This window comes from Atta cephalotes, assembly GCF_000143395.1.
Source record: "Atta cephalotes unplaced genomic scaffold scaffold00007, whole genome shotgun sequence".
Taxonomy (NCBI): Eukaryota; Metazoa; Arthropoda; class Insecta; order Hymenoptera; family Formicidae; genus Atta; species Atta cephalotes.
Window position 1 is genome coordinate 1,065,639 of NW_012130071.1, and position 12,804 is coordinate 1,078,442.

Genomic DNA, 12,804 nt, shown 5'->3' on the forward strand with positions numbered 1-12,804 from the left:
AAGTTTAAGTTAAACTAAACTTAGTAGTACTCCTACGTAAGTAAGTAGTACTTATTGTCTCGTTACTTACTACTACTACTACTTCTTCCCCTCCCCCTCCCTCCTCTCTCTCTCTCTCTCTCTCTCTCTCTCTCTTGAGGATTAGCGAAATCTTTTCTGTGAAATCTTTTAAGTCGAAAAAAAAAGATCAGATATTGGTCGCATTCCGCTGTTTTAAGTCTCTTCAAATCGATCGCTCCCTAAAGAAGCCACGCCCTGAAAGACTTTGTCTAATACATTTTTATTTAACGATTCCATTTTTGGTTCCACGATCGAGTAATGTGATATCATTTGCGTAGAGTCACGAATGCTCGGGGCTTGGCTTCATTAAAGACCGTTTAATCAGAGACTGGCCATAAGGATTTCGTCAAATTTCTTCGAATAAGAAAGGAATATAGGCCATCTCACTAATACCGATGTGTTATGCATGATATATACACCGCTATTGGAAGAATAAGATAGCTTATACTCCTTTCTCGCTCGAAGAAATTTGACGAAATCTTTATGGCCAGTCTCTGATTAAAGGGTAAAGTTTCTAGGCTACATACTCCTCCAGCTCTCTCAGGAAGCCCGGAAAAGTATTGTTTGTGATGCAACTTCCTCTGCCCTATGCAACCGTTGGCATAGATGATAGCTTACACTTTGGCTTGGGAGGCGACGAATTTCTCTTTGTTGGTTACACTCAATTACACCCTTGAGGCGAATTATATCTGAATGTAGTCATAATCCTTTCTACCACATTAAAATGGAAATATCTATTCAGGGAAGAATTCTCATAAAAAATTAGATATATTTTTTAATCTTACATTTTTGAATCGCATTATACATTGTCTACAGGTGCTGCTTATCTTGATTTACCCGCTACATTATTGACCCAAAACGTGGACGAAAGTAAGATTGCTAAAGTTTTATGCTGCCCCCCGCCACCGCTATTGTATCCTGATGCAAAATTAATCGAGCAGGCAGCAAATTTATTGATAAAAGCGAAGAAACCTTTGGTGATAGTCGGCAAGGGTAAACGCATGGATTTACAGAACATTTTTATTATACCAATCATTTTTTCTCTTTCTTTTTCCATTATGCTTTTTGTATACACAGGAGCCGCTTACAATCGAGCTGAAGATCTGGTGAGAGAGCTTATCTATTCGACAGATTTACCCTTTTTACCAACTCCGATGGGAAAGGGCGTTGTACCGGATGAAGATGAACGTTGCGTCTCCAGCGCGCGAACGTATGCCTTGCTACATTCCGATGTCATTTTGTTGCTAGGTGCGCGATTAAATTGGATGTTGCATTTTGGACGGCCACCCAGATTTCAAAATAATGTCAAAGTTATACAGGTAAATCGATGATTCTTTATATGATTTCTTAAGAATGCGACGAAGCGATGTATCAAAATTTTTAAAAGATCTTGCAATGACGAGATTTCCATGCAATCTCTTGGATATACTTCCGAAAATGCCCGCATTTTCATGAATTTTGGCAGAAATATTCTAAATGATGTCAAATGAATGCTCTTAAATGAATTTTCACTGACAAAGAATCGCAATTTGTTTCTTGGAGAGTATACAACTTTGAATGTTTCTTTACAACGAATTTTTCAACTGTTAATAACTGTTAATAACTGTTAATAATGTAAAGTTAATTCTTTTGATATATTGTTTAATTTAAATTTTTGCATTATTTGCTGAAAAAGAATCTGTATATTCTGAAACGTTCATTCATTTCTATATATGTTCTTCGGATAATAAATGGTGAAATATTCTTAATAATCTTTGTTCTGCTTGATTACAGACCGTTTCTTTATATTATTGCTTTGCAAAAAACGAGCATTTAGAATATATACAACAAAATTTAATGCTAAAAATGTTTGAATAAAGTTATATACTTTATTTAAATATATTTGGCATTAAATTTCTTTAAAATAAGTTATTATATATGTGAAAAGTCATGCGCCCCTAAACAGGGGAGGCGGGGGGAGATGGGCGAAAGTCGCTTCGCGTGGAAAATCGTGCGCTCCGTAGGCACGGAGGCAACATTTACGAAACTCCATTCCAGCGATACATAACTTTGTGTAAACATTTTTTGGTATTAAACCTTCGTGTCAGTTCATCCAGAAAATCCATTTAAGAGCATCATTTAGATGTCAAAAAAAGAGTATAGTTTTCCAATCCTTTTTGGCTCATCGCTCCCTTTCTAAATTTTTTTTGTTCAGCGCTCTCTTTGCGAATACACTGGTAAATCAGGTAACTATTTCTAAAATAAAGCAATAAAAAGAAAATTATACAGAAACAAATAAAAAATATTACTCACACAGCAGTGCTCCACGCTCTATTAATAAATCTATACAGATGCATTTACTTCGATCATTCCGCACAAGAAAACATTAGCCGAAAAAAATTGCACATAACAAAAAAAAACTTTACATATCATACAACTTAAACCCATATGTATGGAAGGTTAATATTGACATATTTGATTCTTATAAAAATACATAATTGTAATATTTGTATAATCAAGTGAATGTTTAAGTGTTTATTTAGAAAATATTTAGGGGATTAAATTTCTCTGGCGTGTTCTTTTTTTTTGCCCATTTGCTCCTCAATGCTTCCCTATTGCCCTTAGCACCCCTCTAGATCTCCTCAACGCCCACCGAATGATAACACCTACGTTAAGAATCTATGATTTAGAGTATTTCAAAATTCAACCGGGTGTTTGACGTTTTCACCCAGAATCATTCCTTAAAATCTTTTAGAATACTTAAGAAAATCATCTCATATACAGGATATTCTATTTTAATTTCTCCAGGCAAATATCTCGAAAAATATGGAACATATAGAAAGATATTTTAGGCAAAAGTTGCATGGTTTAGAGGGGCCACATTTTGATCATGTTACTTTTCTTCTAGATGGAGGCGTCAAAAAGATATGAAGGTCATCTCTACTTTTTAAAATAGAATTGTGTGATTTTTTTTTACACAATATGATTCTTTTAATTATTCCGCATATAAAAGTATTAAGGTAGTGATATAAAAAACAAATAGTTTACGAAATATTTTACATCTTATTCCAGCACATATTGACATAAAATATTAAATAATTCGTAAACTATTAATTTTTTTATAATCGTACCTTAATATTAATATGAATAGAATAATAAGATGAATCAGTGTAAAGAATCGGTATAAAGAAAACACATTATTATTGTTTTAAAAAAATATATGAACAAAATGGATAATTTTTTAAATAATCAACTGTTATATATGTTTTCTTTCCACCAATTGATTCATCTCATTATTCCATTCATAAAAATATTAAGATACGATTATAAAAAATGAATAGTTTATGAATTATTCAATATTTTATGTCAATATATGCCAAAATAAAGTATAAAATATCTTATAAACTATTGGTTTTATCACTATCTTAATACTTTTATATGCAGAATAATTAAAGAAATCATATTGTTTAAAAAAAATTATATAATTCCATTTAAAAAAGTGATCTTCATCTTTTTGACGCCTCCATCTAGAAAAAAATATGATCAAAATAATCCCCCTCTAAATGCATTTGTCATCTAAAATATTTTCGTCTGAAATATTTTCTATATCTTCCATATTTTTCGAGATATTTGTCTGGGAAATTAAAACACACACACACACACACACACACACACACACACACACACGCGCGCACGCACACAGAAGGAAGACAAATCTATAGTATAACCGAACCGGAAGATGATTCCTTGTATAAAAATAAATCGAAAATATAGAATAAATTTTAAGTCGTTTTCACAACAATACAATACTTAATGCGACTTTCAAACTTAATTTTCTCAAAAACTAAGAAGCTTCAGAAAAAGTTTATTCTGCAGTTTCCATTTTTTTTGTATAAAAAATTATCCTTCGTCCTGTTGTATTATGGATCCTTACTCTGTAATAAATGTATATTTTTTACAAAATTGAATGAGTGTTAAAAATAGTTTTTAATATTAATTTAAGAATAAAATCTTTTACTAGGATAAAATTCTATACTATAATATTATATAATATGAAGATATCGGAAAAGATAATTTCGGATCGATGTACAACTGCTGCTATTATTCCGTAGATCGATTTGTGTGCTGAAGAATTGCACAATTCTGTACGATCTGTCGTCGCTATTCAATCAGATATTGCACCTGCAACAGAGTATCTGTCAAATGCATTGAGAAATCGAAAATGGCGCATTGACCAAAATCATCCGTGGTGGAAGGAGCTCATGGTGAAAGCCGAACAGAATAAACAATCAGTTCATGTGAGCCCTTAATTATTAATTATTGAATATTATTGAATAAAGATTCTTTCTTTGTAGGATCAATTTGCACACTTTCTTTTATTAACTTTCATTTATAGCGGATGTCGATGGACACTAGTGTGCCACTGAATTATTATACCGTATTTAAGTATATTCAAGATGTTATACCAAAAGGTGAATATATCTTCTTGAATATATTATTTAGGTACATATGTTTATTAAAATGTTGTAGAAATATTTTTTTATTGTAGAAAAAAATATCGTAAGCATGTATTTTATTTTATATTAGCAATTAGAAAAAAAAATCAATAATAAAAATTTCTTTCTTATGTATTGATTTGCAGTATCATTACATATGCTTAATATTATATTATATAAGTAATTATATAATATTATATCTATAATAATATTAAATCTATAAAGTATAAATTATAGAATAGAATTTATTACACTTCAGCGTATTTACAGCCAAGAAGGGTTTACATAAAATTCTTAACTCATTCATACATTCATATTCCGCAAGCTGTCGCACATATATTATTATAAAAATTAAAAAAAAATTTTTTGCTTATCCCTTTACTTCCCTATTTTTCTGATTAAACCCTCTGACTTCGCTTCTTTATCTACATTATTTCTTTTTATTTTTTTTTGCTTTATCCGCTTTTCTCTCTTAATTATATCTACTTCTAATATAATATATTCTCGTTCAATACATACATACATACGTTATCTCTATATCACTTATCATCGTCTATTATTATTATCACATTTATTTCTTACTTCCTTACTCCTTAGTTCACTTTATTTTCTCTCCATATCTTTCCTTTACCTATACATTTCCTCTTTTGACTCCATTCTTTTTACTACCTCTCTCAAGTATAAATTGTATAATTATATCTCAAGTATAAATTCTATAATTATAATATTTTTTCATATATACAGATTGCATTATTTGTTCCGAGGGAGCTAATACAATGGACATCGGACGAACCATTCTCTTGAACAATTTGCCTCGCCATAGATTAGACGCCGGTACGTTTGGCACTATGGGTGTAGGGCTTGGATTTGCAATCGCAGCTGCTCTTTATTGCAAAGATAATGCGCCGCAAAAGAGAGTAATTTGTGTGGAAGGAGATAGCGCCTTTGGATTCTCCGGCATGGAGATCGAAACCATGTTTCGGTAATATAATTAAGCTATTGCCAGGAACTAAAAAACGACTGTTATTCGAAACTAATTTTTTAATGCAATTTTATTAATTCATTACGATCATTCGACATGTAAATAAGTTAAAAAACAAAAATGCTATTAAACATCATGGTGTGTTTCGAAGATGTTAACAAAAATTATCATTTTTCAAATTATATTTAATACATCTCGAAAACGACGTAGAATACGAAAAAATTTCAAAAGAACTTTTTTTGTAGGAAATTAATTTCCTATCAATTAGATGTATAAAAATTTTTTTTAATATCAAACTCAAAATAGAAGAAAATAGAAGAAAAAAATAACGAAAAATTTTTTGCTAAATTTAATATTTATATATATATAATTTAATAAATTTGCTAAAATTTTCAATTTTTACTTTTTTATATAATAACTTTTTTCTATCAGTTCAAATGCTTTTGTCATTATTAGAGAAAAAATGTAGACATTGTAACGAAAAAAATGAGAAGTCAAACAAGAGCTTTTTGATCAATGATGACTGAGATATCGTTAATGTAAATTAGACATTTCTAATCGGTTTTCCAATATCTTGAATTTATTCTAATTTTATGTTATGAAACTTTCTTTTATTGCAATTATCAATCAAGGAGAAATCAATTGTAACGTCAAAACATTGGAAGTTGAAGAAGACAATTTAAATACTGATATGGATAATAAAATTGACGTCAATATTGAGAATTGTACGATTATATTATATTGACTTTTATTGAAAATGACATTAAAATTGGTTTCTATAACATTCTATAACACACAATTAATTGATTGTTTATTATTTACATGTCGAATCATACATGAATCAATAAAATTGCAGGAATTAAGGAATTAGTTGCTTTTAAAACCCTCCAGGCAATAGACTATCTCGGTAGAATTATTAAGATAAGAAAAGTCTCATTTCACGAGCGAAGAATATAATATCTTTTCAGTTATAAATTACCGGTGATTATTATAATCGTGAATAATAATGGCATATACAGCGGTTTCGATAACGAAACTTTCAAACAGATACAGGCATCCGGAGATCCTACGCAAGTGTACGCATTTCTTTATATAATCTTAATATAAAAAAATTATGTTTTAAATATTTAAGAATTTAACTTAAGGTTCACTGCAATCATCTGGATTATGACAGTAAAAAAAAGCAAAGAAAATACACAAAGAAAATTATTGCAAGCTGTATAAAAAATATATTAAAATATATTTTTTAAATAAAACATTTGCAATTAATGAAATAGATTTATAAAATATATCGAAAACTCCCTTTATGTTCCGGTAATAAAAAAATAATCATATATTTGATTGAATTATGCCAGAAAATGAAATAATCTTCTATATATTTATATCTATGTGTATTTATGAAGTTGTCGAATTAAGATAATATGATTTTATTCTATTTCGAAATAAAAGGAGTTTTCGGTATATTTTTTAAGTGTATTCTATCAAATGCAAATATTGTTTTATTGAAAAATATTTTTATTTTAATTTTATTTCGCAAGAATTTTCATTATATATTTCTCCATTTTGACATCATTAATCTATGAATGTTAGAAGCTTTAAAAGATATATAATTATAAAACGTTTTATAGATAATTAATTATATTTAATTTTAATTTTATTTTTTAAATATTTTCGACTTTATTAGTTTGTCTCATATATCGATTGTTTGCAAATCCAGATACTTTTACATTGATTATTAAAATTACATTTTTAGGACACCTCCGTATTCACTAACATCTGAAACTCATTATGAAAAATTGATGGAAATGTTTGACAAGAAAGGACATTTTTGCACTACTGTGAAGGACATTCAGCAGGCATTGCAATTATCTCTCAAGGTAAAATTGTTATTAAAATAAGATCGTTGTTTCTTTAAAAATTGAAAAGAAATGCTTAAATGCTAAAATATCATTTTAGGTGGTGGATAGTCCCAGTTTAATAAACATTATGATTAATCCGCAAGCAGAACGAAAGAAGCAACAATTCAACTGGTTAACAGAATCAAAATTATAGATGTGTCACAATCAAAACACTTCATGAAAATATTTATGATTTTCTCCAATATTTTTTTTCTCAGAAAATCATTTTTTAGATCTTATATTACTATAACTCTGTTATTCATATGATTTTTTTTAATTACTTGCATATTTTTGACATTATGTTTCAATTTTCATTGTTCTTTTTAATAATTTACGATTGAAAAAAATTGATAATATTTTATTACATCCTTTAGATAAAGATAAATAAAAATTGTTTTATTGTAAAACAATTTGCGCTAAATATAATAATGTGTACAAGTTATAATGTCCATGTACATTTAACGAATTTATAAGGGTGGGATACTTTGAACAATCCATGCAAGTAATGATGGGTTAACATAATTATAGATGAAGTGTCTTTTGAGACTATAATGTGAATACACAACTGAGGAATGACAGTCTTATACGATCTGAGCTGAATCTTAAATGCTTAAAATAATTCGGTGTTAATTATACACACGCACGCGCGCACGTCCGTGTTCTAAAAATGTGTGAGCTTTATTTGATTAACAATTCTACTTTTTAAGTTTTAATATATTCAACAAAGCTTCAAAACAATGTTTCATGTTGTGAAGATTAATAACGCTGCATCTTTGTCAATTTGCAAGTGGCATTAGGCATTATGGACATGTGAATTAATTATATTTGTATCATTCTTGCTGAGGAGGACTCCAAAGAGAGTCGAACCGTTCAAAATAAAGAAGACATCAATCCAATATCTGAATATCGATTGTTCACTAAATAATTGCGCCGTTTATCGTTGCTGACTCATTAGTCTCATTAATTCTATTATATTTATCTTCTGGTATTACTAATTTAGTAATCTGTTTATGATAGCATTTCAAGAACGAAAAAGATTTTGGCACATGATTTGTAGAATTTGAATATGTATATAAAAATTCACTCTGAAATATTTAAGTACTAAGATCCGTTTTGATCGAAAATAAGTTTATTTCTTTTAATTTTCGACGGTTTAATATTAATTGTAATTATTTAGGTACCTAAACCATTAAGACCATATAAGGTTTTCGTTTCTCAATTTAACATAATTATGTTTTATAAATTATTAATTAATACCATTAAAGTAAAATACAAGTCAATAATATAGATTAATATGGACTAAACAATTAAATACAAGCAAATTTACTTATATATATTTAAAATAGCATTTAATATTTTAATAAAATCATATACATACATTTCAGCTTATACATTTTTTCAGTTTAACTCTCAACTATATTTTTTAGTTAATTTATCTATTATTTTGCATACCTTTCAATATGTAAAATAAATAATAGGTAAATTAATTTCTTAAACCTACTTACAAATATATGTATAGTACAGTAACTTGCAAATATATGTGTAGTAATAATAAGAACGATAATCAGACAACCAAAATCTTGTCCAATCATATGGGCGTATAAGAAAGGGAGAGAGTTGGGGATTCAAAGCCCTCCGAAATTTTTATCGGTTGATGTCTAATAATTTTTACTAATGAGCTTATTTTATTTTGAATTGGTAATGTCATACTCTATGCCGAACTTTCTCTTTAATTTTTAAATGTAAAAAATATACAACTTTATTTTTGACTTTATATGAAATTTTTATTGTTACATAAAATATTTTTTTCTTCTCGTTATAACATATAAATAATTTTTAATACTTCTGTTAGTTCAAGTTTTGACAAAATATGCAATAAATAGGAAAAATTTTCGTAAGATTTTCGTCCCAAAAAATAAAATGTAATACGTTATAATTGATACATTCTTGTAGTAATTATTCTTAAAAAAAAAATAAAAGTTACATGATATACAAAACGTAACATTTTTTTCTCTTCAAAATGAGATACAAGAAGACATAAATTAAAAGTTGTAAAAATATCCAAATGGAATTCATTACTGTTAAAAATTATTGTAAATTACAACAAAATTGATGCAATGATGTTTTTTTTCAATACAATAGCAAAATCCTTTTTTTTTATTGTCATTTAGATTGCTGCACGATACATATATTCCTGAGTTCATTGAAAACCTTCCCAAAAAAAATTCCATGATACACCCATATTCAATCATGAAATGATTTGTGAAAATGTAATTCTGTATATTCAACAGTGAGCAATAAAAGTGAGCAGTAAAATGTGAAATTGTAAAACTGGTAATAATAAATTCATTATTAGATAGCCAGAACATCACATTAAATCAATGTTTTTTGAAGAAGGATCCAATTTAGATGAAAAAGTTTTTTTCTAGGTAAAAATATAAAGTTTGACATTAAGAATAAATTTATTCTGTGTTTAGTTATTTTATTGGTCTCTTATTGTTGACGAGTTATAAGGACGATTCATTAAAAAAGTCATAGAAAAAAAAATTTATTTTTATGTATATTGTCCCATTGGATCAGATTTCCTTTGTATCCTGAGAGACACATATCTATTTTAATATTAATTTTATATTATTTTATAACTTTTTAACATTATAACAACTTTTTATTAATAGTCTATAAAAATGTAGTAAATATATGTGAATTATCAAGATATAAAATAATATAAAGATATATAATGTACAATAAATAAAATGTATTTAAAAAAGAATTAATTCAGGAATTTATTTACTTATTTGATCTCACTCAACTCCTTCATAACATTCATGGATGTGCTTGAATTCAGTAAGTCTGATTCTAACCTGTTATTACGCTCGCTCTCATGGATAATTTCTGTCACATTCATTCCCATTTTTTTAACTTTCTTGGACAATGTTTGATTCGCAGTATTGACTACTGTACCTAGATGTCCATTTTCCTTCGTAAGTTCCTTAATCATCTCCAGCTCTTTCTTTCTGAAAGTTAAAAAATCAACCCAATTGCAATCCAACTGTCATAACTGATCATTATCAGTTTCACAAAAAGTAACTATAAAAATTTTACATTTTCAGATTAACGCCATGGATGGAAATTAATGTCTTCTGGATTTGTATCTCGACAGATGGATTTATATTATCAGTTTCCATATCGTGATCAGATCTCATTGCTGTGTTTACAGAAGTTATTTATGTATTCGCATCTAGAATCTCTATTGTGAAAAACGGGCTTACTCATCGATTTTGATGAAATTAGGCTCATTCGACGCGTTTTTACACGAAACGAATCTGACAAAAATCTGCTCCGCGAATCGAGAGATATTAAGCATTAAATGTTAAAGTTGACAATTACTCAGGTTAGAAAATCTGTCACAGCATAGGTCTGTTCAACTTGCTTACACTAGAAGTTTGTTCGCATTGCACGCTCTAACATGTCCAACACGCTTCAATACATTCGCGTCACCGGAACTAATATGGTGATTAGATGTTCGCGTCGCATTAGGATGAAATCACACGGTGCGAAAAAAGGCTGCGGAATAGAAAATGCGTCATTCAAATAATAACCAATTATGCTATGCGGAATAACGCAAAATAACGTAGTTGCTTCTATGTCGCAGTTTTCCGCACCATGTGATTTCACCCTTAGAGTATACTCCATAGATCAATTAAGAGTACGCTCCATTTGCTTCACCTCAAGATTTAATAAATGCGTTTTTGATATAAATATAAAAATATAATATAACAATATAATATATAATATAATATTAATAAAATAAAATAATAAAATTAAATAAAACAATAATAAAATAAAAGTAAAATAAAGGTAAAAATAAAAGTAAAAATTTTTTAAATAAAATAAAATAATATTAATACAATAAAATAAAATATAATATAATATAAAAATATAATATAACTTTTATATAGAAAAGTAAGCTCATAAATGCAATGCAATAAATTAAAATGTCAAGGCTTTTTAAAAAAACGAACAAATATAGTTAACTAATAAAATTCGCCTTTTATTACATTCATATAACGCTATAAATTTCAAACGTTTCGACTTACAAAGTCTTCATTAGTGATAATAAAGAATACATATTTATGTAATCCCATTCAATGTCAACGAATTAACATATGATACATAATAAAAATTATCGCTCTAGGCTAATCTTATTTAATTATTTCTGCATTAAGATATTACGGTATCAAAATAAGTATCAAGTCAGAAGTTTGAAAGTCCATAATTGTAAAATTATGTTTAACTGGTTCTTCAGTTGTATATTGTTGAGTTCAGTCAACAATTTCATATAAAACGTCATTCCGAACGAGGATTTCTTCGACTATCCTATTATATTCTGTACAATTAAATGTCAATTTCTGATTAAAAAATTATTATATTTAATTCAATATTGATGAGAATTTATTTTTCATTTACGTTAATTTATATAGAATGGTCAATCCATAATATTTTAACGCAGGAATAATTAAATAAGATTAGCCTAGAGCGATAATTTTTATTATGTATCATATGTTAGTTCGTTGACATTGGATGAGGTTACATAAATACATTTTCTTTATTATCACTGATGAAGACTTTGTAAGTCGAAATGTCTAAAATTTATAGCGTTACATGAATGTAATAAAAGATAAATTTCATTAGTTACCTACATTTGCTCGTTTTTTAAAAAGCCTTGACAGTTTAATTTATTGCATTGCATTTATATGAGCCTACTTTTCACATATAAAAGTCAAATTATATTTTTATGTTATGTTATATTATATTATATTATACTTTATTGTATTAATATTATTTTATTTTTTTTTAACTTTTCTAATTTCATTTATTTTATTTCTTTTATTTTATTTATTTATTTTATTTTATTATTTTATTTTATTAATTTGTTTTATTAATATTATATTGTTATATTATATTTTTATATTAGGTGTACAACTTTGCTTCCGCCGTTTTTTTCCAAAAATTCGAGACTTTATTGTAAAAAACTGGTTATACATTGATGATTTATGAAAAAGTATTGTCCATCGCTAGCCACTACTTTCTTCCATCTTTCAGATAGCGTACGAATCTCGTGTCGAAAAAACTGATCGTCTTTTGAAGCTAGCCACGAATCGATCCAATTTTTTACTTCTTCATAAGACCGGAAGTGCTGGTCAGCCAGGCCGTGTGCCATTGATCGAAACAAGTGATAGTCAGAGGGAGCAACGTCTGGAGAATACGGCGGGTAGGGTAGGACTTCCCATTTCAACGTTTCCAAGTATGTCTTGACCACTTTCGCAACATGGGATCGAACATTGTCATGCTGCAAAATCACTTTATCGTGTCTCTCGTTGTATTGCGG

The 12,804-nt window shown here is 28.1% G+C and overlaps 2 protein-coding genes across 2 annotated transcripts in view; one reads left to right on the forward strand and one right to left on the reverse strand.

Moving 5' to 3' along the window:
• The window catches only part of LOC105626893 (2-hydroxyacyl-CoA lyase 1), a 16,869-nt gene extending 9,300 nt beyond the window's left edge, over positions 1 to 7,569 (forward strand). The window contains exons 5-12 of the mRNA XM_012208184.1: positions 877 to 1,053; positions 1,138 to 1,379; positions 4,152 to 4,337; positions 4,436 to 4,511; positions 5,280 to 5,517; positions 6,486 to 6,593; positions 7,271 to 7,394; positions 7,474 to 7,569. Of these exons, the coding sequence (XP_012063574.1) occupies positions 877 to 1,053; positions 1,138 to 1,379; positions 4,152 to 4,337; positions 4,436 to 4,511; positions 5,280 to 5,517; positions 6,486 to 6,593; positions 7,271 to 7,394; positions 7,474 to 7,569 (1,247 nt within the window). The remainder of the gene's footprint in view (positions 1 to 876; positions 1,054 to 1,137; positions 1,380 to 4,151; positions 4,338 to 4,435; positions 4,512 to 5,279; positions 5,518 to 6,485; positions 6,594 to 7,270; positions 7,395 to 7,473) is intronic.
• Positions 7,570 to 9,906: 2,337 nt separating this feature from the next.
• On the reverse strand, positions 9,907 to 10,781 carry LOC105626894. The gene is made up of 3 exons (XM_012208185.1): positions 10,518 to 10,781; positions 10,277 to 10,429; positions 9,907 to 10,009 (listed from the first exon to the last, which is right to left on the reverse strand). Exons 1-3 carry the CDS (start codon positions 10,616 to 10,618, stop codon positions 9,970 to 9,972), a joined length of 294 nt encoding a protein of 97 aa, XP_012063575.1. The 5' UTR covers positions 10,619 to 10,781; the 3' UTR covers positions 9,907 to 9,969.
• Positions 10,782 to 12,804: the final 2,023 nt, after the last annotated feature.